A 23718-nucleotide genomic window follows, 5' to 3' on the forward strand; every position below is an offset into this window, starting at 1 on the left:
AGGCTATCTGTTATAATTATAATAATAATCATACTGACTTTGATAGTCAGCCTGGTGAAGTCTCAGAACAATGTTTTTAAAAGCATAAACTAAAATATGCAGGATAACAAAAAGAACCCATTGTATTGAAATGCAGTTACTGAAATTAAAAAAGTTCTGGACTCCAGGTTAAGGACTCCTGATTCAGTTTTAACATGCTTTATTTCAAATATGAATTGAACCACTGTAGAAAAACAGCGTTATTGAACTGGGATTGAGAGGAAATGGCATAATGGATAAAGAGCCAGCTCTTAAATCAAGAAGATCTGAGTTCAAGTCCTATCTCGGGCACAATCCAGCTGTGTGACCGTGGAGCAGTCAGTTCCATTTCTCAGTGCTAGAAACAGCAGTGAGATATTCAATTACATAAGATTTGCCCATCTCTATGGGTGGAAAGAGTTTTTACTCTGGGGAGTTCCCTTCACAGATGAAATTAAAAAAAAATTCCAAGGTACCTAAGCTCTGCTTAATTAACCCATGGCTCCCTATGATTAATGTTGCTGAACTGCCATTGTTTCTTCTCTAAGGCCAGTAAAACAGATGCAGATTTTATTATCTCTATTTTAAAACTTGACTCTAGAGCTCTTGTCCTCAGGCAACATTTTTGGCCAGTGGCTTTCAGTCTTTTCCACCTAGTCATTCCCCAGAGGACATCCAGGAATGCCCCACATTCTATGTCATCGTTCCATATAAAGGAAAAAAAAACCACTTAGGACACCTGGTTTGTGCTCAGTTCTCGGAGGGAAGGAAGAAGGTATCATGGAACTAGACCTGAGTTCCTAAGAGAGTGTGTTAATAGAGAGAGAATCCTGCTTGAGGGGAGGGAAAGATTGAATTCCGAAATTCTCTCAAGCCTTCTGTGGTCCCAGGCTCAGGAGCTTTGCATTAATGTGTTCATGCTAGATAATTGCAATGGGACTTGGGAGGCAGGAAGATCTTGTAGATTGATTTGAATCCTGCCTTAAAAGCATTCCTAGCTCTGTGACCCCAAGCTAGACTCAGTTTCCTCATCTGTAAAATGGGAATAATCCCTAGCATCTATCTCACAGGATTATTGTGACATTCAACGTAGGAAATAGGTGTAAAATTTTTCACAAACCTCAAAGCAGTATAAAAATGTTAGCAATTATTTTTTAAAAAATTCATGCTATCTTCTGTTTTCATTATCACATACATTTCCCAGCATTTCCTTTGCCCTTCACCTCCCAGACAGCCAATAAAAAAAGAGAAAAGTGCAAGTCGCAATGAGAAAGTCTGATTTATATGCATTGTTTCCACATCCATCATCTGCTCCCTCTGGAAAGAATGGAGGGAGCTGTCTCCTCATATCTCCTCTTTGGAAACAAGGGTGGTCATTGTCATTTCTCAGCATTCAGTTTTGGGTGTTTTATGGTTGTTCATGTTTTTTTCCATTCTGTTGTTGCAGTCCTCGTGTACCTTCTTTTCCTGGTTCTACTTCCTTCATTGTGCATCAGTTCATAGAAGTCTTCCTGTGCCTCTCAGCATTCATCAGTCCTTACAGTGCAGTCTTCATTTCATTAATGTACTACAACTTGTTTAGCCAGCCTTCCATGCACGTGCCTCTACCTGGTTTCTAGTTTCCTATTCACTTTGTACATTTTCTTCCCTTTTTAACATATGTCTGTCTAGTGGCTGGAAGTGTGCCAAGTGTGACTTGCGGGAGAACCTCTGGTTAAATCTGACTGATGGTACCATCCTTTGTGGAAAGTGGTTCTTTGACAACATGGGGGGAAACGGGCATGCGTTGGACCACTACAAAGAAATGGGCTACCCCTTAGCAGTGAAGTTAGGAACCATTACACCAGATGGGGCAGGTGAGTACCTCAAGCTTTGGGACTGAAGGATGTGGGGGAAGGGGTGAGGATAATGGCGGCAGGTCCAGCCAGTGAACCTTTTCGCATCGTGCTGACTGTTGGACTCTGGGTGGAGGAGATCTTGGTTCAATTTCTCTCTCAGATCCTTAGTCTGAGTGACCCCTCAGCCAGCCACTTAACTTCTCAGTACCCCAAGAAACTCTCGAAGCTATAGTTTATGGCAAGTTGTGGATCTGTACTAGTATGGAAACTACAGGTCTCTATTCTCTTTCTTTTAGGTGTGTGTGTGTGTATGTGTGTGTGTGTGTCACACACACACATGCACATATCTATATATATAGAACACACACACATATATATATTTATATATATTTATTTATATATATATTTATATACACAAATATATGCACACATATATAGGAAGCTCAGTGTCCCAGTGGGTAGATCACTGAACATGGAGTTAGGAAGGGCTGACTTCAAATCCTGTTTCAGATACTTAATAGTTGTATGATCTTGGGCAAGTCATTTAGCTTTGTCTACTTCTATTTCCTCATCTATAAAATGAGGACAATAACACTACTTACATCCCAGGGTTAAATGAGACAAGATCAAAGTAGATAATATCTATCGAGTGCTCTTCAATCTTCAGAACTTACAGGTAGAAGATTACTGGAATTTCACTTTTACAAAAATTTTTTTTGATCCATCCAACTTTGTACTTTCCAAGCCTGAGGCTCATTGTTGGGAATTATAGTGGGGAGAGTTTAGTTTTCAGACCAATTAGCATAATGATATTCATATCATTCAATAACAACAGATAGTTAAGTAGTTTTAAAAAGTGAAGTTTCAGGAATATTAATTTGTGCTTTGCAAAAAACAGGCATGCTGAGTGAAATGACATCTATTGTTAATGTTTCTGGGACCTTTTGTTCTCTGTGAATTTTGGGGAGTATGACAGGAGGGGAAGGATTATTTTCACAATACTGTTTTAATTAAGCTTATTTTTGGTTAGAATTAATTTTTCTTCTCCCTCTTTCCCTTTTCTTTCTTTCTTTCTTTCTTTCTTTCTTTCTTTCTTTCTTTCTTTCTTTCTTTCTTTCTTTCTTTCTTTCTTTCTTTCTTTCTTTCTTTCTTTCTTTCTTTCTTTCTTTCTTTCTTTCTTTCTTTCTTCCTTCCTTCCTTCCTTCCTTCCTTCCTTCCTTCCTTCCTTCCTTCCTTCCTTCCTTCCTTCCTTCCTTCCTTCCTTCCTTCCTTCCTTCCTTCCTTCCTTCCTTCCTTCCTTCCTTCCTTCCTTCCTTCCTTCCTTCCTTCCTTCCTTCCTTCCTCTTTCTCTCTATCTCCTTCCTCCTCCTCCTTCTTCTCCTCCCACCCCCTCCTCCTCCCTCTTTTTTTTCTTACCTTCCATTGAGGAAAGTCTCAAACAACACAGATTGATGTCTTCTTTGCACTATATAATCTTGGGACACTGAGAGTTTAAGTTACTTCCCTATTTTCATAATGCTAGACTGGGTCAGGGGTCAGTGATGGGACTTGGATCTAGGTTTTTCCTAGCTCTATATCCCTTATACTATATTGTCCCCCTAAACTTTGTTTCTTTTGTCATAAAAATGTTATTTCACATTTCTTGGGTCAAAGGCTTGTTTTGAATATTTAGTGTATTTTTTGTGGTTTGTCCAATTCAAGGATGGTGAATTTTTTCAAGTGAGGGCTTTGTGATTGGAAAATATATCAGTTATAAAAAACAATTGAATTGAAGATGGTTAATTATTTTGGTGGAGACAGCCAGATGGTGCAGCTGATTGAGCACTGGGCTGGGAATCAAGAAGATTCCCCCAAACTCATGCTTCTGAGTTTGAATTTGGCCTTAGACATTCACTAGCTGTGTGACTCTAGGTAAGCCACTTAACATGTTTGCCTCAATCTCCTCATATATAAAATGTCCTAGAGAAAGAAATGGCCAACTCTTCCAGTATCTTTGCCAAGAAGCCCCCAAAGAATTGGGCATTACTGAAATGACTAAACAACACATTAACATTTTTTGGACAAAAGAAGTACAGTATAAAATATTTTACTCACCTGGTTTTAAAATGAAGATCATGGATTATCAACTTCTGTTCATAAATAGAGCATTGGGAGAAGGGGATGCTTAAGAGAGACATCATAGCTATCTTTTTTTTCTGTTTTGGGGACTGAACCTGTTATTTCATTAGTATAAGGAAGCTGTACCAATGCAGATCATCACCTCCCCTGCAGCTTAGAGTCTCAGAGTGTTTTCTGTGGCTCCAAAATAGTAAGTGACTTGCTCAGGGTCACACAGTCAATATGTATCAGAATTAGGACTTGAACACAGGTCTTTCTGACTCTAAGATTGCCACTTCAGTTGCTGTGTCTGCCTTATGGTATTTGAAAGGTTTCTGTACGCAAGAAGGCTTATATTTGTTCTGTTTGGTGCCAAGGGCAAAAGCAGGAGTAATAAACTCAAAGTTACAAAAAGTCAAAAGCTTTCTAAGAGGGAGAGCTTGTACAAAAGGAGTCTGATCTACCCAGAGAGGCAAGAAATCCTTTCCTTAGAGGTCTTCAGCCAGAGACTGGATGACCATTTTTCTTTAGCCCTGCAGTAGAGATTCCTTTTAGGTATGGTTGGACTATGTGGCCACTGCCACTGGATCTTTCTGTTTTAAAATAAAAATAATTTAATTATTTATATTTGTTTTTCAGTTATATGTAGAAATAAAAAAATTCTTTTAAATCCTTACTATGTCTTAGAATCAATTCTGTGCTCCAAGGCAGAAGAATGATAAGGATTAGGCATTGGGGGTTAAGTGACTTGTCCAGGGTCACACAGATAGGAAATATCTGAGGGCAGATTTGAACTCAGGACCTCCTGTCTCTAGACCTGATTCTTGGTTCACTGAACACCTGGTTGTCTCCCAGAAATAATGTTTGACAATTGTCTTTTGACATTTTAGGATTCAGATTTTCTCTCTCCTTCCCTTTCTTTCCCTTCCCTTCCCTTCTTCAAGGTGAGTAGTCTGCTATAGGTTATACCAGTGCTTTCATGCAATATGCATCTCCATGGTGCCCATGTTGGTTGGGATAGGAGACATATCATGCATACAATAAAAAAAAACTCATGAAGGAAATAAGGTGGAAGATGGCATGCTTTGATCTTCAGACACCAACAGTTCCTTCTTTGGCTGTGGATAGCATTTTTCATCATGTGTCCCTCATGGATATCTTGGGAACTTGCTTTACTCATATTGGCTTAGTCATTCACAACTGGTCATTGTATAATATTTCTGTTATTGCATATGTTGTTCTCCTGGTTCTGCTCACTTCACTTTGCATCAGTTCATATAAGTCTTTCCAGATTTTTCTGAACTCATCCTGCTCATCATTTCTTATGGCCCAATAGTATTCAAAGACTCTTCTAACTAAAATTCTGTGTAAAAAAGAAAAAAAGGTTCATCTTTGGCCAGAAAAGAGGGGATACTGAGGAAGAGTGAGAAGAGTTCAAAGGGGGAAAGAAATATGGAAAGGAGAAACCATTTGGAGAACAGCTATGGGAGAAAAGGAAAGACGCAAGAGCCTGAGGAAGCCAGAGATCATATCTTATTTGAAAGTCCCACCTTCCCTAGTGCCTTGCACAGTGTGCTGAATGTAGTAGGCTCTTCCTGAATTGAGTTCAGGGCATGATAAGTCCTTATGCATGATTGCTCCTAATGCAACAAGGAGAAGGGGGAAGGGGAATATGCATTTATAGAACTCCTACCATGTACCAGCCACTACAATTTTTTTCAAAAATCAAATATTTTCTCATTTGAGCCTCACAGTAACCCTGCAAGGTGGGTTTATCATTATCCCCACTTTACAGCTGTGGAAACTGAGGCAAACAGAAGTTAAATGACACAGCTGGTAAGTGTCCAAGGCCAGATTTGAACTCAGGTCTTCTTGACTCCAGGTTCAACACTTTCCCTTCTGCACTACCAGCTGAATCAAATATCTGAATATCTCACATACACGGGCAATTTTTAATACTTTTTGCTTGAATCCTAGGACTTACTTAGAATTTATTTTTGCCATTAATGAAGATACTGAGGTAGCCCAGGTATGGACTCATGATTCCAGCTATTAGAGAGTTTGAGAATGGGAACCAAGCTTGGGAATTTTGAGCTGCCATGAGCTAGGCTGTGGTAGGCTGGCATCCCATTCTTGGTCTGGCACCAATAGAATTAGTCCCAGAGAGTGGATTTAGGGGGTCCACCATATTGTTGAAGGAGTGGCAAAATCAGCCCAGGTTGGAAATGGAGTAAATTGAAGCTCCCATGCCATTCAATTTCCCCCTTGTTTCTAATCTGGAAGAGATAGGGAGATTCAGTCTTTAAAAAAAAAGTCAAGGAAGTTTGTCATTGATCCTATTCCTTATAAATTTCTTTTTGTCTTTGCAGATGTTTATTCCTTCCAAGAAGAGGAATCTGTTCTAGACCCACATTTAGCCAAGCATTTAGCACATTTTGGAATCGACATGCTTCAGATGCATTCGGTGAGATTGCCATCCTTTGTTTACAACTTCTAGTGTTGAGGGTGGGAAGCTGTTGGCAGCAAAGTTGCCGTACCTAATTTAAATATTCTTTCCACTATGATTAGATATGATATTTTAATGATATTATTTTCAAATCCAATTACGTGGGGTCATTCGATCCATCAATCCATGAGTATTTATTAAGTTCCCACTATGGACAAGGCACTGGGGATACAGGGACAAAGAACAAAAAGAAATCAGTGAGACAATAAGAACCTCTATAAATATTTACCAAATCACATAAAAAGAATAAATTTGGGGTAAATGGGATTTAGGAGAGGCAGCTAACCACTGATAGTGGAGGAAGGGGCCAAGAAAGGATTACTGCAGAAGTTGGTGCTTAAACGTGGATTGTGAAAGAAGAGAAGGACTCTGAGGTGGAGTTGAGGAGGAAGTGGTGTGTAGGCATGGGTGACTGGAATCTAATTTTTCATGGGATTTAAAGATGAACATTTTTTTTTTGGTATCATGAATGGGAAATCAGTATTGAATTTTGGAAATTCATATTTTTTATACAGTGGGATCAACACATAAAACTTCTGAGAACCTCACTCCCTGAACAGTTAAATGAGAAAGTGACCTTTGAAATTGTCAGCTATAACCAACCTTCCTTCCTTCCTTCCTTCCTTCCTTCCTTCCTTCCTTCCTTCCTTCCTTCCTTCCTTCCTTCCTTTCTTCCTTTCTTCCTTCCTTCCTTTTTCTTTCTCTCTCTTTTTTTACTCCTCTCTTTCTTCCTCTCTTAAAAAAGATTCTTAACTTCTTAGGATTGATACTAAGTATCAGTTCCAAAGCTGTAGAATAGTAAAGGGTAGACAAGAGGCCAGATTTAAACCCAGGAACCTTCCATCTCCAGGTCTTGCTTTCTATCCACTTAGTCATCTACTTGCCTTATTACATATTTCAATCTTGACAATAGTGAATTATTTTCACTTAAATATAAAGTTAGGATAAGCAGAGATCATAGCCTTGCCTTATTTTTTACTTCTGTGACTGCTCTTTGGATGGTGAAACATCCACTTTAAACATTAGATCTTGTGAATATATTTTCCTTGTGTTTAGACCTCATCTGAGGTGTTCTATTCAGTTCTGGGATTTCTGACTTAAGAAGGGTCCTGACAAACTGGTCAGTGTGCAGGGAATGCCAGGATGCTAAAGAGCCTCATATTTGTTATATCGGGATTGGTTGAACAAAAGGAATCATCTAGTCTAACCCTCTCATTTAATAAACGAGGACACTGAGCCTCATATAGATTAAGTGCCTTCCTGCAAGTAGGGAGCAGGAGAGTTGAGATCTGACCCCTCGTTCTCTGAATCCCAATCCATCGCTCTTAGGATCATAGAAGACAGCGTGGTGACATAGTGGATAGAATGTTGGAATTGTCAATAAATCATCTAATCTCTCTCAGCCTCAGTTTCTGCTCCTGAAAATGGAAATAATCATAGCACCTCCTTTTCAGGAAAGTAAAGCTCAAACAAGACAGTGACAGGTAAAGCCCTTTGCTGACCTCAAAATGCTAGCTCAGTGTGAGCTGTTAGAGGATTACAATCTCCATTTGTTTTTATGCCCCTCGTTTCCATTGATTTTACCGTTTCCTCTTTTATTTTCCTCCCCGTCCCCAAAAGGCAAAACATTCCAGAAATCTTAGTGAGCCGATACCAACTTAGCGAATGCCGTTTAAATTGTCTTTAATGATTTGGCATCTAGACGGAGAATGGCACGAGGGACAATGATGTCAAACCCAGGATCAGTGAATGGGAAGTCATTCAGGAGTCGGGAATGAAACTGAAGCCCATGTATGGTTCTGGATACACTGGGATGAAGAACCTGGGAAACAGCTGCTATCTCAGTGCGGTCATGCAAGCCATCTTCAGCATCCCCGAGTTTCAGAGAATGTAAGTTTCGACACTGGAGAGTGGGATTTCCAGTGTCATCCCTTGCGTGTGTTGTAGTACTCACACTCCATACTTGTCTCTGATATCTGCTCAGACATGGCGGATTTTCCTTGGCCAGTGGTTCTGGAGCTGGGGAGCAGGGATTTTAGGTAGTTTCCTAGAATGGTGTTTTTGCTAAGTTTTAGACAGTTTTCTAGAAAACGTTCTACAGATGAAGCTCTTTCTTGATTTATGTTCTCAATTAAAAGAGCTCTAACTAGAGGGGAGGAGATTGGGTGGCAGTGGCACCTAATAGAGAAGCACTAGATAATGGTAGTCTGAGGGTGATGGCCTGGGGGTAGTTGTGCCTTGTGGTGTTTGAATGTGTGAGAGAGCCATGAAGCAAGTTGTGAAGGGCCAATCATAAGCATTTATTTGTTAATTTAAAAAAATACTTAACTTCTCAGAATTGATACTAAATATTGGTTCCAAGGCTGAAGAGTAAGGGCTAGGCAATGCGGGTTAAATGACTTGCCCAAGATCACACAGCTGGACATTCTGAGGTCAGATTTGAATCCAGTACCTTCTATCTCCAGGCATGGCTCTCTATCCATTGAGCCACTTACCTGTCCTGTCATAAAGCACTTATTGAACATCTCCTCTGTGCCAGGCTCTATCCTAAGACTGTGAAGATAAGAAAGGTATAATAGTCCCTGCTCTCAAGGGATGATGGCATCCCTGAGACAAAGTCTTGTTCACCCCAAGCTATTTAAATCTCTTGTTATTGAATCCCTTAGCCTGCTGGTTTTTTTCCATTTTTTCCTCCTTTTCTCCATATATAAAGAATGGGGAACAAGGATTGGACCCCTCCAACCCCCCAATTTAAAATTTCCTTAATGAGAAATCATATGGAGATGATTTTTTCCCTAGTACTCTTCTGACCATGTTGCTCTTCTGAATTTTTTGGACTGTTCTTTAGTGCAGGTCAGGTGAATTGCTGCCTTAGGAGTTCAACAACCTGCAGGGGTTAGAAAATACTGTGATGCTCTAGAGGTGAGAGGTTTCCCTTGGGAAATGTTATCCCTTGGTACCACAGGACCATAGATTTGGAGTGTGGAAGGGACCTTAGTGGCATCTAGTCCAAATCATATCTGAAAGGAAACTCTCATAAGTTTAAGTAAGCAAATAGACTTAAAATCTCTTTCTGTATGCATAAATGCTTATAGTCTAGTGACTAGACTCTAGTCTTTGCTTGAAGATCTCTCTCGCCCATCCATTCATCCATCCATCCATCTATCTATCTATCTATCTATCTATCTATCTATCTATCTATCTATCCATTTGTCTATCAATTCATCTATCCATCCATCCATCCATCCATCTATCTATCTATCTATCTATCTATCTATCTATCTATCTATCTATCTATCTATCTATCTTTCTATCATCTATCTATCTATCTATCTATCTATCTATCTATCTATCTATCTATCCATTTGTCTATCAATTCATCTATCCATCCATCCATCTATCTATCTATCTATCTATCTATCTATCTATCTATCTATCTATCTATCTATCCATATGTCTATCAATTCATCTATCCATCTATCTATCTATCTATCTATCTATCTATCTATCTATCTATCTATCCATTTGTCTATCAATTCATCTATCCATCTGTCTGTCTGTCTGTCTGTCTATCTATCTATCTATCTATCTATCTATCTATCTATCTATCTATCTATCTATCTATCCATTTGTCTATCAATTCATCTATCCATCTGTCTGTCTATCTATCTATCTATCTGATAGATTGGTCACCAAATTGTTCAGAATTTCAATATCTTTCAGAGTTTTTATTGTGGTATCACATGAATTAATTCTCTTGAAAACCCATTTTTAATATAATATTTTATTTTCCCATTTATATGTAATATCAATTTTTTAACTCCTGAGAGCTCATTGAGGAAAGGGAACATTGTTAGTAAACTGAATAATTTTTAAAGTTTTTTACATATTTTCAAAGTCTTTTCACACTCAGACTGGGGAAGAATTGGACAACTGAAACTTTTTGCAATTTTTTTATTCAGGACAATTTTTACTCCCCTCAAAAGTTTCATGTTTCTTTAAAAAAAATTCTTACCTTCTGACTTGCAATCAATATTGAATGTCAAGTGCTAAGGCAGAAGATCTCAAGGGAGTGGCAAGTGGAGTTGAGGCTTATCCAGGGTCTCACAATTGGGGAGAATCTAAGATCAGATTTGAACCCAGTTGTAGGTCTGGCTCTCTATCCACTGAGCAACCCAGCTGCTTCATTCTTTTATTCTTTGTTGAACTTGTATTTGATGAATTTAAGCCTAAGTTGGTTGCTTGATAAAAGTTTTTAAGATCACAACATAGAATGAGAAGATCCCTTGCTCTTGAATCATAGGAGCTGAGTTCAAATTCTGGTGCTGATGCCTACCACTTGTGTGACCTTGGCCATGTGTTTTCTTTTTTAAACCCTTACCTTTCATCTTGGAATCAATACTGTGTATTGGCTCCAAGGCAGAGTGGTGAGGGCTAGGCAATGGGGGTTAAGTGACTTATCTAGGGTCACACAGCTGGGAAGTGACAGATTTCAACCCAGGACCTCCAGTCTCTAGGTCTGGCTCTCAATCCACTGAGCTGCCCACCAGATGCCCCTCCCCATGTGTTTTAATCTCCCTGGGTCTCTGTTTTCTCATATGTCAAATGAGGGGGTTAAACCTACTGGAGTCCATTCCAACTTTGGATCTATGATTCCATGAAAATTGAATAGATAAAACAAAAAAGTACCTTTCTCCTCTGTCCCCCCCTTGCCCATTTCTTTCTGCTGAGAAGCCATCTTTGAATGTTCTCCAGGTTCCCCTTTCCCTATCTGCCCCCCTCCCCCGAAATTCTATCTGAGCAGGGTCTAACCCAAGAGCTGCAACTACATTCTGTAAGTAGAAAAAATGAGTCATAGCAAGATTAGATGACATGGGCAAAGCCCAGAATGGCAACCTGATTCCTTGACCCCCCACTCGCCTCTTGACCCAATCTGTGCTTTTTAATTTCTGATGGAAATCAAATCTGAAGGCACAGGCTTACAAAGGAACAGCAACAGAGGTGGGCTGTCAAGAAAAGCAGATTTCCCCCCCTTGATTAAAATCACGGAATAATAATCTTCACTAACATTTATATAATACTTTAAAGTTTGCAAAGTGCTTGGCTCCTTTCATCATATCTGATCCCTGCAGTGACCCTGTAAGTAAGATAGATAGATGCGATTGTTATCTCCATTTTGCGTAAAAGGAAACCGAGGTATGTAGCGGTTAAGTGACTTGTCCAAGGTTATATGGCTAGTATCTGAGGCAGAATTTGAATTCAGGTCTTCCTGCCTAGAGGTCCAGTGCTCTGTGCACTGTGGTGTCTTCTAGCTGCTTAGAGCTAGAAATTATGTAATACATAATGGGTAGAAGATAAGAACTGAACCTATGATTTAAGTTGGTATAGATGAGGAAAACTCATGGTAAGGCAATTCCCTTTGCTGATGTGAGTCAGCATCTTCTCTGCAACTCTCAGAAAGTTGTCTAGAGCACTAGATGGTAAGTGACTTGTCCAGAGTCATGCAGCCCATGTGTATCAGAGGCATGACTTGAACTCAGGATTTCCTGGTTCTGAGGATGGCTTTCTATCCATGCTGTCTGTCTTAGAATTTGGAAATTTGGAAAAATTTGGAATTTTTCCATTTGGAAAAAAGGGGATAACCATCCTACTGTAGAACCTACCTGACCCCTCAAGTCTTCTTAGAACATACAGTTGCTTCTGGGTTCTTGAAGCTGAAGCCAGTGGAATACTTACTTGGGTGGTTGCCTGAGAAATGGTCTTGAAATGGTTATCATCCAAGGATGAGCCCAGCTAAGTTTGGAGAAATCTGTCATCAGACTGGCCAGGGATGATTTGTTTTTAAGTCTCAGAAACTCTTAGAGACTGTCTCCTGAATCATAGAGGGGTTGTAATAAGCAGTGATGGAGAGACTAGTCTCAGAAACTTTTAGAGACTGTCTTCTGAATCATGGCGGGGGGGGGGGGGTTGAAGTAAGCAGTGATGGAGAGACTTCTCTATTTTGCCAAACTGTTGAAATCACAGAAGGAGTTTCTAAGTGCAAGAAAAACTTTAAAAATGAGTTAGCCAATAGTTCTAAATTTTACTTGGATTGTTAGAAAGACATCTAAGTCTTAAAGGAAATTTCCCCCAAAGAAAGACACTCTGGATAGAGTGCTGGATCTGCAGTCAAGAGTGCCTTCAAAGCCCAGATCTTAGCAAGTCTCTTAGGAACTTTCAGACTTAATTTCTTCATTTGTAAAATGGAGATAATGACAGCCATGAAAGGTAGCATGGTACAGGTGTTGGGCACCCAGACTATTATTTAGGAATTAGACATTAGACCTGTCTCTGTTCCATACATAGTTGTGTGTTCCTGGGAAAATTACTTGAGTATTCAGTACCTTTAAAAATTTCCATTTTGCATTGGCAGAGGGAGTTTCCTCATTGGGAGTTCCCTATGCCACTGAAATGGCACGTCTAGTCCCTTTTTTTTATTGGTGTTCAGCTATTTCAGTTGTGTCTGATTCTTTGTGATCCTATTCAGTGTTTTCTTGGCAAAGATACTGGAGATATTTGCTATTTCCTCCTCCAGCTAATTTTGAAGACAAGGAAAGTGAGGTGAATTGGATTAAGTGACTTGCCCAGGGTCACACAACTGCTAAGTGTCTGAGGCCAGATTGGAAGTCTGGAAGATGAATCTTCCTGATTTCATGCTTGGCACTTTAACCAATGGGTCACCTCTCTGCCCTACCCCTATTATTATTACTTCAAGAGTAATAAAAAAATGGCACCTATTTCATGGAAGTGTTATGAGGATAAGATAATGTCTCCAAAATACTTTGTAACCTTGAATGTCTCCAGAGATCATCAGAGATCAGAACTAATAGCGGTTCAGAGATACTTTAGTTCACCTTGCTCATTTTACAAGTAGGGAAACTGAGGCCCAACAAGGTCAAGAAATTTCCTCAGAGTCAAAGAGGTATAAGCAAGGGAGGTAAATGTGTCAGTTATTTTTATTATTACTACAATATCTAAAGAGGATGTTTACTTTGGAGCCTGCCGTCAACTAAGTGATGAATATGGTATCTGGATCTCTCTTGACTCCAAACCTTGTACTCTTTTAATCCTCCTGACTTGACTTCTTTCATGCACACGTATCAAAAAGGTTTAGACAATAAAAAATGAAGATTGGTGCAAATGTAATCCAAGAAGTTCAAAGTTATTAGGAGAAGTAGCAAAAGCATCTCATAAAGAATGGATGGATAACAGGTTGCCGAAATGAGCTCATTTATAGATATATAAATTGATTGACCAATAGGATTCTGGGGTATTTCCGGTCAAGGTGGAAAGATCAAATAATTTGGAGATGATGGGAACAATACCTGAGTCAGAATTTGTTGTTCGGGGTGTTTGTGGGAATGGTGATATAAATATTTACCAAAGACTAGAGTGTTGTCCTAGCATTTGGCTTCTACAGCAGGATGACCCAGGAAAAAGAAAACTTTCCATAATCCCCAGGATTAGGTTTGATAACAGAGGCAGTCATAAGTATCATGGTGACCCAACTAGGGAGTTATCTCAGAGTTCTTAGTGAGAATGAGTGTTCCCTTTCTTTGGGTTTCCTGTTCCCTCTGCCCAACATTTGTGCTGTTCTCTTCTTATTTCTAGGTATGTGGGAAACTTGGCAAGAATATTTGACTACTCTCCTCTAGACCCAACACAGGATTTCAACACACAGATGTAAGTGCCAGGTCTCCATTGGGAGGGGAGAAAAGTATTGAGTAGAACTGGGAAAATTCCCTAGCAATCAGAAATAAATGACCAAAATAAACTTTTGTCATGACTCTTGAGACTTAGATAATGGGACAGCCATTTTTCTGGCTAAAATGGCAAATGTAGTGGCAATTTGGGGAGAAGATGACAACTTGGAAGTTCATTGTTTTGTTTATTTGTTTGTTTCTCTGCTTTATGCCAGGGCTAAGTTAGGACATGGCCTTCTCTCAGGCCAATATTCCAAACCTCCCATGAAATCTGAGCTCATTGAACAGGTGATGAAAGAAGAACATAAGGTAAGTCTATGCCCAAACATTTGAGGCTCTGATCTGTAGATATGGGGGCCCCAGTGCTCTGGGAATGAATGTGAATTGGAAGGTCATCAGACCATTTAGCAAAGTATAAAACCAAAGGCTTCATTCTAGGAGCTGACATTTTTTTGCACATTTCAAAAATTAGGGTCAAGGTTTTTATTCACAGAATTACCTTCTCTCTGGAAATTTACATTTATTGTTGTTCAGTTGTTTCAGTCGTGGACAACTCTTCATGATCTTATTATTTTGGCTGGGAGGCAAAGACACTGGAATGATTTTTCTGGCTCATTTTACAGATGAGGAAACTGAGGCAAGCAGGGTTAACTAACTTGTTCAGAGTTGCACAGCTAGCAAATATCTGAGTCTGAATTTGAAATCAGATCTTCCTGATGTCAGGTCTAGTACTCTATTCACGGCACCATTTAGCTACCCTTATGTGGGCCAGGTCCACAATAATGAATTCTTTTCTATAAAACATTTCTGGGTTATAAAAATATTCATAGTTTGGGCAGTGTGGGACCACAGTCTGCCAACCAAGATGGCAACCCATCTAAAACATATTAGATGAGAATAAATCAGAACTAGTAAATTGCTTGAAGCCCAAAGTGCTTAAATGTTTGGATTAGGATCACACAGATGGTAATGAAGACAAGAAAGACCTCATGTATATGACAAGACATGAGCTTAGTTTTGAAGAAACCAGGGATTTTTCAAGTCTGAGGTGGAGAAGGTTTAGAGCATGTTCTGAAGTGACTGTCCTAATTCCCACTCTCACTGATGAGAGAGCATGTCTACTATATCCCCTTGAGGCTCTGGGGGTAGAGCGGTTGTAAGTTGTCTTCCTTTTCATTAGAATAAATTTTTATTAATGTGTTTTGGTTTTATATCACCAGAATTTCTCCCAATACCCCTTATCTTTCCTCTTCCAGAAAACTATCCCATATAATAAGATAATTTTTTAAAAGAAAAAGAGAAGAAAAACCCAGTAGAACTAATCAATAAATTGAGAAAGTCTTAAAATATATATATTCCACACTCCTCACTTTTGCAAAGGAGTGGAGATTGGATTATCTTCTAACTCTTCTCTGGGAACATGCTTGTTCTCTGTAATGCAACATTCATTTTTGATTGATTGTTTTATGGTTATTTTTATTACTTACTTTGTTGTTACCATTGTTTATATTGTTTTCTTTGTTCAACTTCCTTCCCTCTGCATCAGTTAATGTAATTCTTTCCATGTTTCTCTTTATTCATCATTATCATTGCTTCTTATATCTCAATAGTCCTTTACATTCATATATCACAATTTATTTAGCCATTCCCCAATCAATGGACATCTCTTTTTCTTTCTAATTCTTTGCCATCACAAAAAATTCTGCAACTATAAATATTAGGGTGAATATGGGAACTTTCTTCTTGTCAATGATCTCCTTGGAGTATTTTCCTAGTAGTGAATTCCATGGGCCAATGGATATGGACATTTTAGTCATTTTAATTGCATAATTCAGAATTAGTTTTCATAATGGTTGTACTAATTCACAACTCCACCAGTAATGGTATTTATGTGCCTATCTTCCCACAAGGAGATTGTTTTTTTTTAATGCTGTGTGCCTCGTGAACCCATACCAGTGTGCTTTCCATCAATATTTATCAGTTGAGAATCATTTAGTCAGCTTATATAATATAATAATAACTTTTGACTTTTTTAGTTTTTAGAAGAGGGGATTATAGTAAGAACAGTTGGTACCAAACTTCCCCCTTCCCACCTGTCTGTTCTGTTTTCTCCTACAAGGACAGAGTACAGAAGAAAATGGGGTCATCTCCTTTCTGTTTGTCTGTCTCCCTATCCTTCTCTGCCTTTCTGGCTCTCTCTTTCTCTCTCTGTCTCTCTCTCACCCCATCTGTCCCAGAGATTCCTTCTTGGAGGTGTCTCTCTCCTTCTTCCTACAGACACTTGCTGAGATCCATACGTCTCTGTTGTCTGGGCAGATATCTTGTAGCTGACTGGGGCATGACTATTTTTCTTCAGCTAATCCAAATGCTCCTCAGATAGGATGTCACACAAGTCTCACAGATACTTGGGATGCCTTTGATTGGTTTAATTCAATTGAGATGGATCTCCATCTTGCCAGAGTCCCAGGGCATTTGCACTTGATTGCTTTAAGCGCACTGGAGACATCTGACTGATTTACTCAATCAACCCTCCATCATTACATGGCACAGGGTCAGTCTGTTCAGAGGCCTGGAGATAGGAGGTGGAATGTCTTGAACATTTGGGAAGCAGCACGTAGACCACTGGAATAATATATAATAAGCCTAGAAAGACAGACTGGAGTCAGATGGTGAAGGGTTCCAAAAGCCAAACAGATAAAATTATATTTTATCCTAGAGGCAATAGACTTGGGTTTGGGAGTATTACTTGGACTGAGGAAGGGGAAGCTATTGGCATGGAACCCAATTAGGAGGCCATTGGTCTAGATGAGTGGTAATGAGGGTCTCTGCATGTATCACGGGCATCCTGGATGAAGAGATGGAAGGAGGGAAGGAAAAAAAGGTGGAAGGAAAGATGAGGAAAAGGAAGAGTTTGCCTTGGCAAGGAGAAGGGCCATCTTTTCGTGAGGGACAAGGGATAGTTGAGGAAGATGTCTGGATGTTGTGAGGTGAAAAGGAGGGGAGAAGAGGAGGCTCTCATCAAATGGTCTTAAAATATTTGGGGAGCAAAGGACCCTGAGCAGCTAGCATGGTGGGCTGCGAACTTCAGCACCTTTTCAATGATCACTTGCCTTGCCTTAGCTGTTGAATGACTCATTTTCTTCATTTCAAATGAAAGATTTTGACTTGATGACCTTTTAGATCCTTTCATCTCTAAATCTATGATCCTATAGCCCTGAGAGAAGTGGTATAAAAGACATCAGGACTGAAATATGGCATCTGGAAAGGAGAAAGGCAGTCAGCCACATAGCCAGTGGGACAGGTAATGCGATGGGAAGTCTGAGGATCCTGGTATCCACTGGTATCCAAGGAATAGGAAATGACCTGTCAGAGGACTCTGTTGCATAAGGGATATGCTCTATAGTAGAGGAATGGCATGATTTGTATAGGAAGAAAGAGATGAGTTAAGACACAGGGCAGGAAGAACCTCTCTGAGATCATAGATCTCTCTTCATATCTCCAAAGCATTTACTGTTTCTCTCTGTTGTTGTTCACCTCAGTGATGGCTTCTGGGTTGGGAATAATTTAGAGGGAACTGAGATTTAGCTAAGTGCTTTTTTTGGTTAACAAAAATAGCTTTGTTGTAGCAGTTGGGGCTGAAAGTGTAAATCACTACTCACATTCCAAATTCTTCTAGGAATAGAGGAATTATTATTCAACTGGACTTCTCCTTTGATCTTCCCACTCCCATAAGGCTCTTGGGCAATGCTTCATCTTTGCTCCTGGTTCATTGCACCATCTAGCTGCCCCAATCTTTTATCATTTCATCTTTCCCTCTGCTTGATTACCCCTAACCCTGTTCTTTCCTCCATTCCTTCCACCTCTCTGTTCTTTCCCAGACTATCAACTGTACACTGGCTATTCTCCCTTCCTTCTTTAAACCATGACCTGGCTGCCATCTATCTATGAGTGGGGTCTTGATTTTTTTCTGAAACTAGGACTGATTAGGGAGTCCATGATGCTCTTGAAATTTGTTGGTAATTGGAATTGATCATAAATTATTTGTGTCTTTTATATTTATACATATTTGCCTGTCACATAGTAGGTGCTTAATAAATGGTACCTGGTTTACAGACCTCTATCTGGCACATAGTTAGTGCTTTGTGAACACCCATTGACTGGCTGGCAAACATCTTTAGTGCCTGGTGCAATGTAAACACAATAAATGTGTGTTGCTTATCTGACTCTGATGATAGGGAAAGCACCTGTTCCAGATTAATCCTGGATTTTTAAAAGTATTTGAGTGTGTTTGCATGTGTATATTTCAGTTTCATTCAACAAACATTTATTAAAGTATATACTGTGTGCAAGGCATATGAAACAGTGATGCAAAAGCTTATGTCAAAAGAAAGAAAAGAATGTGTGAGCTGAGCGCAGGGATCAGAGCCAAGACCTCTTGATTTTCCCTGTTGGTTTGAATTCTCTGGGCTTCTTGAATGTCCCAAATAATTCCCATCTCCGTGGTTTATTGTGTCCTCAAAGACAATAATGAGAACACTCCTTTATGAAAGTAAACGAGTGACTATTTGTTAGCTGTGAAAATAGAATCCATCAGCTTTCCTGGTGGATGGAAAAGTCCAGAGCCCAGGGCTCTTCTGTCTGGTGGGACCCAATAGTGCACTGGGTACTTTTTGTGCTACAGGGCCAACGTGGCAGAAAGCTATATAGCAGCATGCCTTCAGCAGGCTAATGGGACTCAAAAAACATCAGTAAGGGAAAGGAAAAAATTCAAAAAAATTCAAAAGAAAGGTAGTAAAGCAATGGGAGGAGGAAAGAGTGGAGAGAGAGAGAACAGACAAGAATGGAAATGAACAAGCATTTTTTAAAACCCTTACCTTCCATCTTGGAATCAATACTAAGTGTTGGTTCTAAGGCAGAAGAATGGTAAGGGATAGGTGGTTGGGATTAAGTTACTTGCCCAGAGTCATAAAGCTAGAAAAATGGCTGAGGTCAAATTAGAACCCAGGACCTCCTTTTTCTAGTCCTAGTTCCTATCCACTGAGCCACTAAGCTGCCCTCAGAACAAGCATTTATCTTGTATGTGGAAGTTGATCAAAGGTTAGATTTGGAACTAGAATGGATGTCATTGACTCCTTTATTTTACAGATGAAGAAACTGAGGCACAGAGAGAATAAATGACTTTATAAGTCTGTGCTTCAGCTGTTGTTGTTGAACTGTGTCCGACTCTTCATGACCCCATTTGGGAGTTTTCTTAAAAGATCCTAGGGTGGTTTGCCATTTTCTTTTCCAGCTCTCTTTACAAGTGAGGAAATTGAGGCAAACAGGATGAAGTCACTTGCCAAGGTTCACACACCTAGTAAGTGTCTAAGGCCAGATTTGCACTCAGGAAGAAGAGTTCCTGACTGCCGTGCTCTATCTACCGGACCACCTAACCATCCAGTGCTCTATCTACTACTCTACATAATGGTCTCCTAGCGTTTCACATTCTTTATGGCTGCCGAGGAGACAGAGATTAGGGGAGCCAGGAGGAACAGAAGGTGTGAGCTTGCCCACCTCATCTTAGAAACCAGCTTCTCTCTCAAGTGCATCAGTCTAGAATGGATCAAGGAAGAATATGTATTTGTTGGGTAACTTTGATGGGTGCTTTCAGTGCCACCTTCCTAATAGCCACTTTCAGTGTCGAGCTCTAGAAATGCTTTCATTCCTTGTGGATGAATTTCATCTAGAATGTAGCAAAGACATTTCTTAAAGGATGGTGTAGCTTTTGTCTTCTTCCATGACGAATTCCTTGAGAATGCAACCATTTACTAAGGCTATGCTCACTTAACAGGGACACAAAACATTGGCCAACACACACACATATATATATATACATATACAATATATAAATATTAAAAATATTTTCTTATATATTATAATATATTATATTAAATAGAAAATATATAAATATCAAAATAGATTTAATATACAAATATTAAAATGCATGAATATTAAAATGAGTTTATTATATATAATACAATATATTGAATATAAGATAGATAAATATTAAACTATATTTAATATTGAAATATTGAAATATAGGAATATTAAAATGATTTTATTATTATATATCATATATTATATATTATATTAAATATAATATACAGATATTAAAATAGATATATTTTAAAACCCCTCTGGATTGGCAACAAATTAGAATCTTTCAGCTTCTGTTCCTGGTGTTTGTGTACAACGTGATTCCAAGCAGCAACTTTCTCTCTGATTCATTAATCAATACATGAATCCCAAACAAAAATAGGCACGGAGCAAGCTGTGTCTTTGTTTAGTAAGCCAGGCTGGAAAATTGCCTCCGTCAACATTTGAGGGTGATTTGGGCTGGTGCCGTCCGTTCTAATTTTAGCTCAGCTGTTTTGCAAGGGTTGATAAGCAGTTAGTAGCGTATTCTATAAATATGATTAGTTCCTCAAGTGCACATCCCTCTGGGTAAGACTAGAGTACGGCTGCCTTCCATCCTGCTGCCTTATTTGTCGATCGTAGGTTTTCTTTCTCCAGTGGGCAGGAATGGTCAAACTCTCCCCTCTCCCCCTAAACACAGCATCTCCTGTAGAGAGGAAGGGTTAGCCTGGTGGATGGTGCATTGGGCTTGGAGTCAGGAAGAACTGGGTTCTTGCTTACTGGGTGCTAGGTCCCGTGCTAAACTTTAGAGATTCAGTGAAAGGCAAACACATTCCCTACCCTCCAGGGGCTCCTGTTTCAGTTATGGAGACAGCAAGGAAATAGTGAGATACAGAGTCGATCCAGCCAGATTAATCTCAAAGGAGAAGGCACTAGCATTAGGTGCCCCTGGGGAAGTCTTCTGCATGAGGTGGTATTTAATCTCAGGCTTGGAGGAAGTCAGGGATGCTACGAGATGGCGGTCACAGGGCAGAATTTTCCAGGCATGGAGGAGAGCCAGTGTAGTTGGATATAGACCAGAAAGGGGTGACAGGGTCAAGTTGTAAAGGGCTTTCAAAGATAAATGTGTTGGTGGGGAGAACTAGGTGGTTCTGTCGACTGAGAGCCAAGATGGGAGCCAAAGTCTGGCCTCAGTCAGACACTTTCTAGAGGTAGACTTGTAGAGGGGAAGACTAGTTAAATACTGCCTCCCAGGACTTGCTTGCTGTGTGATCCTGGATCAGTCACTTAAATTATTTTTTTTAATGTTAGAGTACCTTCCATCTTGGAATCAATACTGTGTATTATTTCCAAGGCAGAAGAGCAGGGAGGACTATGCAATGAGGGTTAAGGGACTTTCCCATACAGCTAGGAAGTATCTGAGGCTAGATTTGAACCGAGGACCTTCCGTATCTAGATCTGACGTTTAATCTACTGAGCCACCTAGATGCCCCCCACTTTAATTCTTTATTCTACCTTTTCCTCATCAGTAAAATGAGGGGGTAAAACCTGCCATTGCTTACCTCTTAGTCTTAGTCTATGAAACATGCTCTGCAAACTGTAAAAGCACTAACAAGTCTAATAGTAAAAGTTGGTAATATTTGGGTACCTACATACATAGACATAAGACAAGTTGCTAAGAAACAAAAAAGAACCTGCAGCTTCTGATCTATCTGACCATCTTCTTCTCCACCTGTTCCTCCCTTGGCCGCCCCAATCATTCTGCCCTGCAGGGAGCTCCCCATCCTCAGAGCTGCCCCATCCACAGGTCTAAGCTCCGTAATGCACATCCCACACATCCTTCTTGGGATCGATTTCATGTTTCCTGTGTCTGTTTCTTCTCCTTCAACACACACACGTACATCTACGAATTGGACAGTAAAAGAAACCCAACAGTAAAAATTGGTCCTATATGTGTACATTTATCTATAGCCATATGTGTCGCTGTATAAAGAGATGCTCGTATCTGTGTATCCAGATACTGTCAACATTTACTGCTAGATTTGTTAGCACTTCTAAAAGGGGATGAGTATATGTGTATGTATGTTTGTAGGCACGTCCACTGCCTGGCTTGGTGCTTTGCCTCACTAGTCGATTTGTTGAATGAATAAATATGTATAGTATGACAACATCCTTGCCCTCTGCTCATTTACAATCTAGCTTGGAAGAGAAGAAATAAACATAGGAAACGTTAAATCGACACCAAGAAGTATGTGCTGAATGTCCGTTAAGGAGCTTAGACCAATCGATGGGGCAGTGCTGAGGAGAGAGCTCACTTGAGGGGAGGCAGAGTAATCGGGCAGCCAAGGGAGGAACAAATTGAGGAGGGAGAAAAATCTGACACTGCAGGTTCTTTTTTGTATCTTGGTAACTTGCCTTATTCCAAGATGGCAGGCTTTTCTGATGTTACTTCTCTGTCTCTACGAACATTCTCACCCATCAGCCTCAGCAGAATGGGATCTCTCCATGCATGTTCAAGGCCTTTGTCAGCAAGAGCCACCCTGAATTCTCCTCCAACAGACAGCAGGATGCCCAGGAGTTTTTCTTGCACCTGGTAAATCTAGTGGAGGCAAGTATTCAATCTCTCTCTCTCTCTCTCTCTCTCTCTCTCTCTCTCTCTCTCTCTCTCTCTCTCTCTCTCTCTCTCTCTCTCTCTCTCTCTCTCTCTCTCTCTCTCTCTCTCTCTCTCTCTCTCTCCTCTGTTTCTCTCTCTGTCTCTCCCTCCACCTCTCTCTCCCTCCCTCCTTCCATTCCTCCTTCCATCCCTCTGTCCCTCTCTCTCTCCTTCTGTCTCTCTCTTTCTCTCCCCCTCTGTCTCTCCTTCCCCCCCTCGCTCCCTCTCTCTCTTCTCTCTCTCTCTACTTTTTTCTCTTCTTATCCCCTTTCTCCCTCTCTCTTTCTCTTTTTCTCTCCTCCTCTGTCTTTCTCTGTGCCTCTTCTTACCCCATCTTTCTCCCGCCTTTCTCTCCCTCCTCTCTGTTCCAAAAAAATATTAATTACAATTTTCTTAACTAAGGGTGAATACTCTTACTCTCGAAATGGCACTATGAGTTTTAAAAACCTGATTTGCCACATTTCTGCCCATGAGCTTGAGAATGCTTGCTTGATGTCCAAATTTCAGTCTCTGGCTTAAAATTTCTACCCTCCCTGAATTGCCCCATTTACTAATTGTGACTTTCTGGTCTGCTTCTCTCTGATTTGTACAGTATTAATGTATGTTTTCTGATGATGTTGCTCAATACAATATAAGCTCTTTGAGGGAAGAGATCTCTGGTCTTTGTATCCTTGTTTTCCAGCACATTGCCTACCACATAGTAGGTGCTTAATTACTTGTTGAATTGAATGAAATGTTCCATTACTCCAATTAGATCTCCTTAAGGATTCTTTCCTATTTCCTTCCTCTTCCCCTTCCTTCTCTCCCCTTCTTGGCCAATATGAATCAATGAAAAATAATTTCTTAATCATTTCCTATTTTTCAGGGACTACACTAAAAGCTAGGGATATAAAGGCACAATTGGTCTCTGCCCTCAAGGTGCTTCTATTCTAATTGCTCTGTATGTGTGTATGTGTGAAAGATAATGTG

General features: G+C 39.9%; 1 protein-coding gene across 2 annotated transcripts in view; it reads left to right on the forward strand.

Annotated features, from left to right (window-relative positions):
- USP13 (ubiquitin specific peptidase 13) overlaps window positions 1–23718 on the forward strand; it is a 139766-nt gene that overhangs the window by 76217 nt on the left and 39831 nt on the right. For both annotated transcript variants that reach the window (XM_001368179.5, XM_007501977.3), the window contains exons 6-11: window positions 1690–1874; window positions 6323–6417; window positions 8162–8349; window positions 14110–14181; window positions 14417–14510; window positions 22579–22704. In XM_001368179.5, the coding sequence (XP_001368216.3) occupies window positions 1690–1874; window positions 6323–6417; window positions 8162–8349; window positions 14110–14181; window positions 14417–14510; window positions 22579–22704 (760 nt within the window). The remainder of the gene's footprint in view (window positions 1–1689; window positions 1875–6322; window positions 6418–8161; window positions 8350–14109; window positions 14182–14416; window positions 14511–22578; window positions 22705–23718) is intronic.

Source organism: Monodelphis domestica, chromosome 8, assembly GCF_027887165.1.
Source record: "Monodelphis domestica isolate mMonDom1 chromosome 8, mMonDom1.pri, whole genome shotgun sequence".
Taxonomy (NCBI): domain Eukaryota; kingdom Metazoa; phylum Chordata; class Mammalia; order Didelphimorphia; family Didelphidae; genus Monodelphis; species Monodelphis domestica.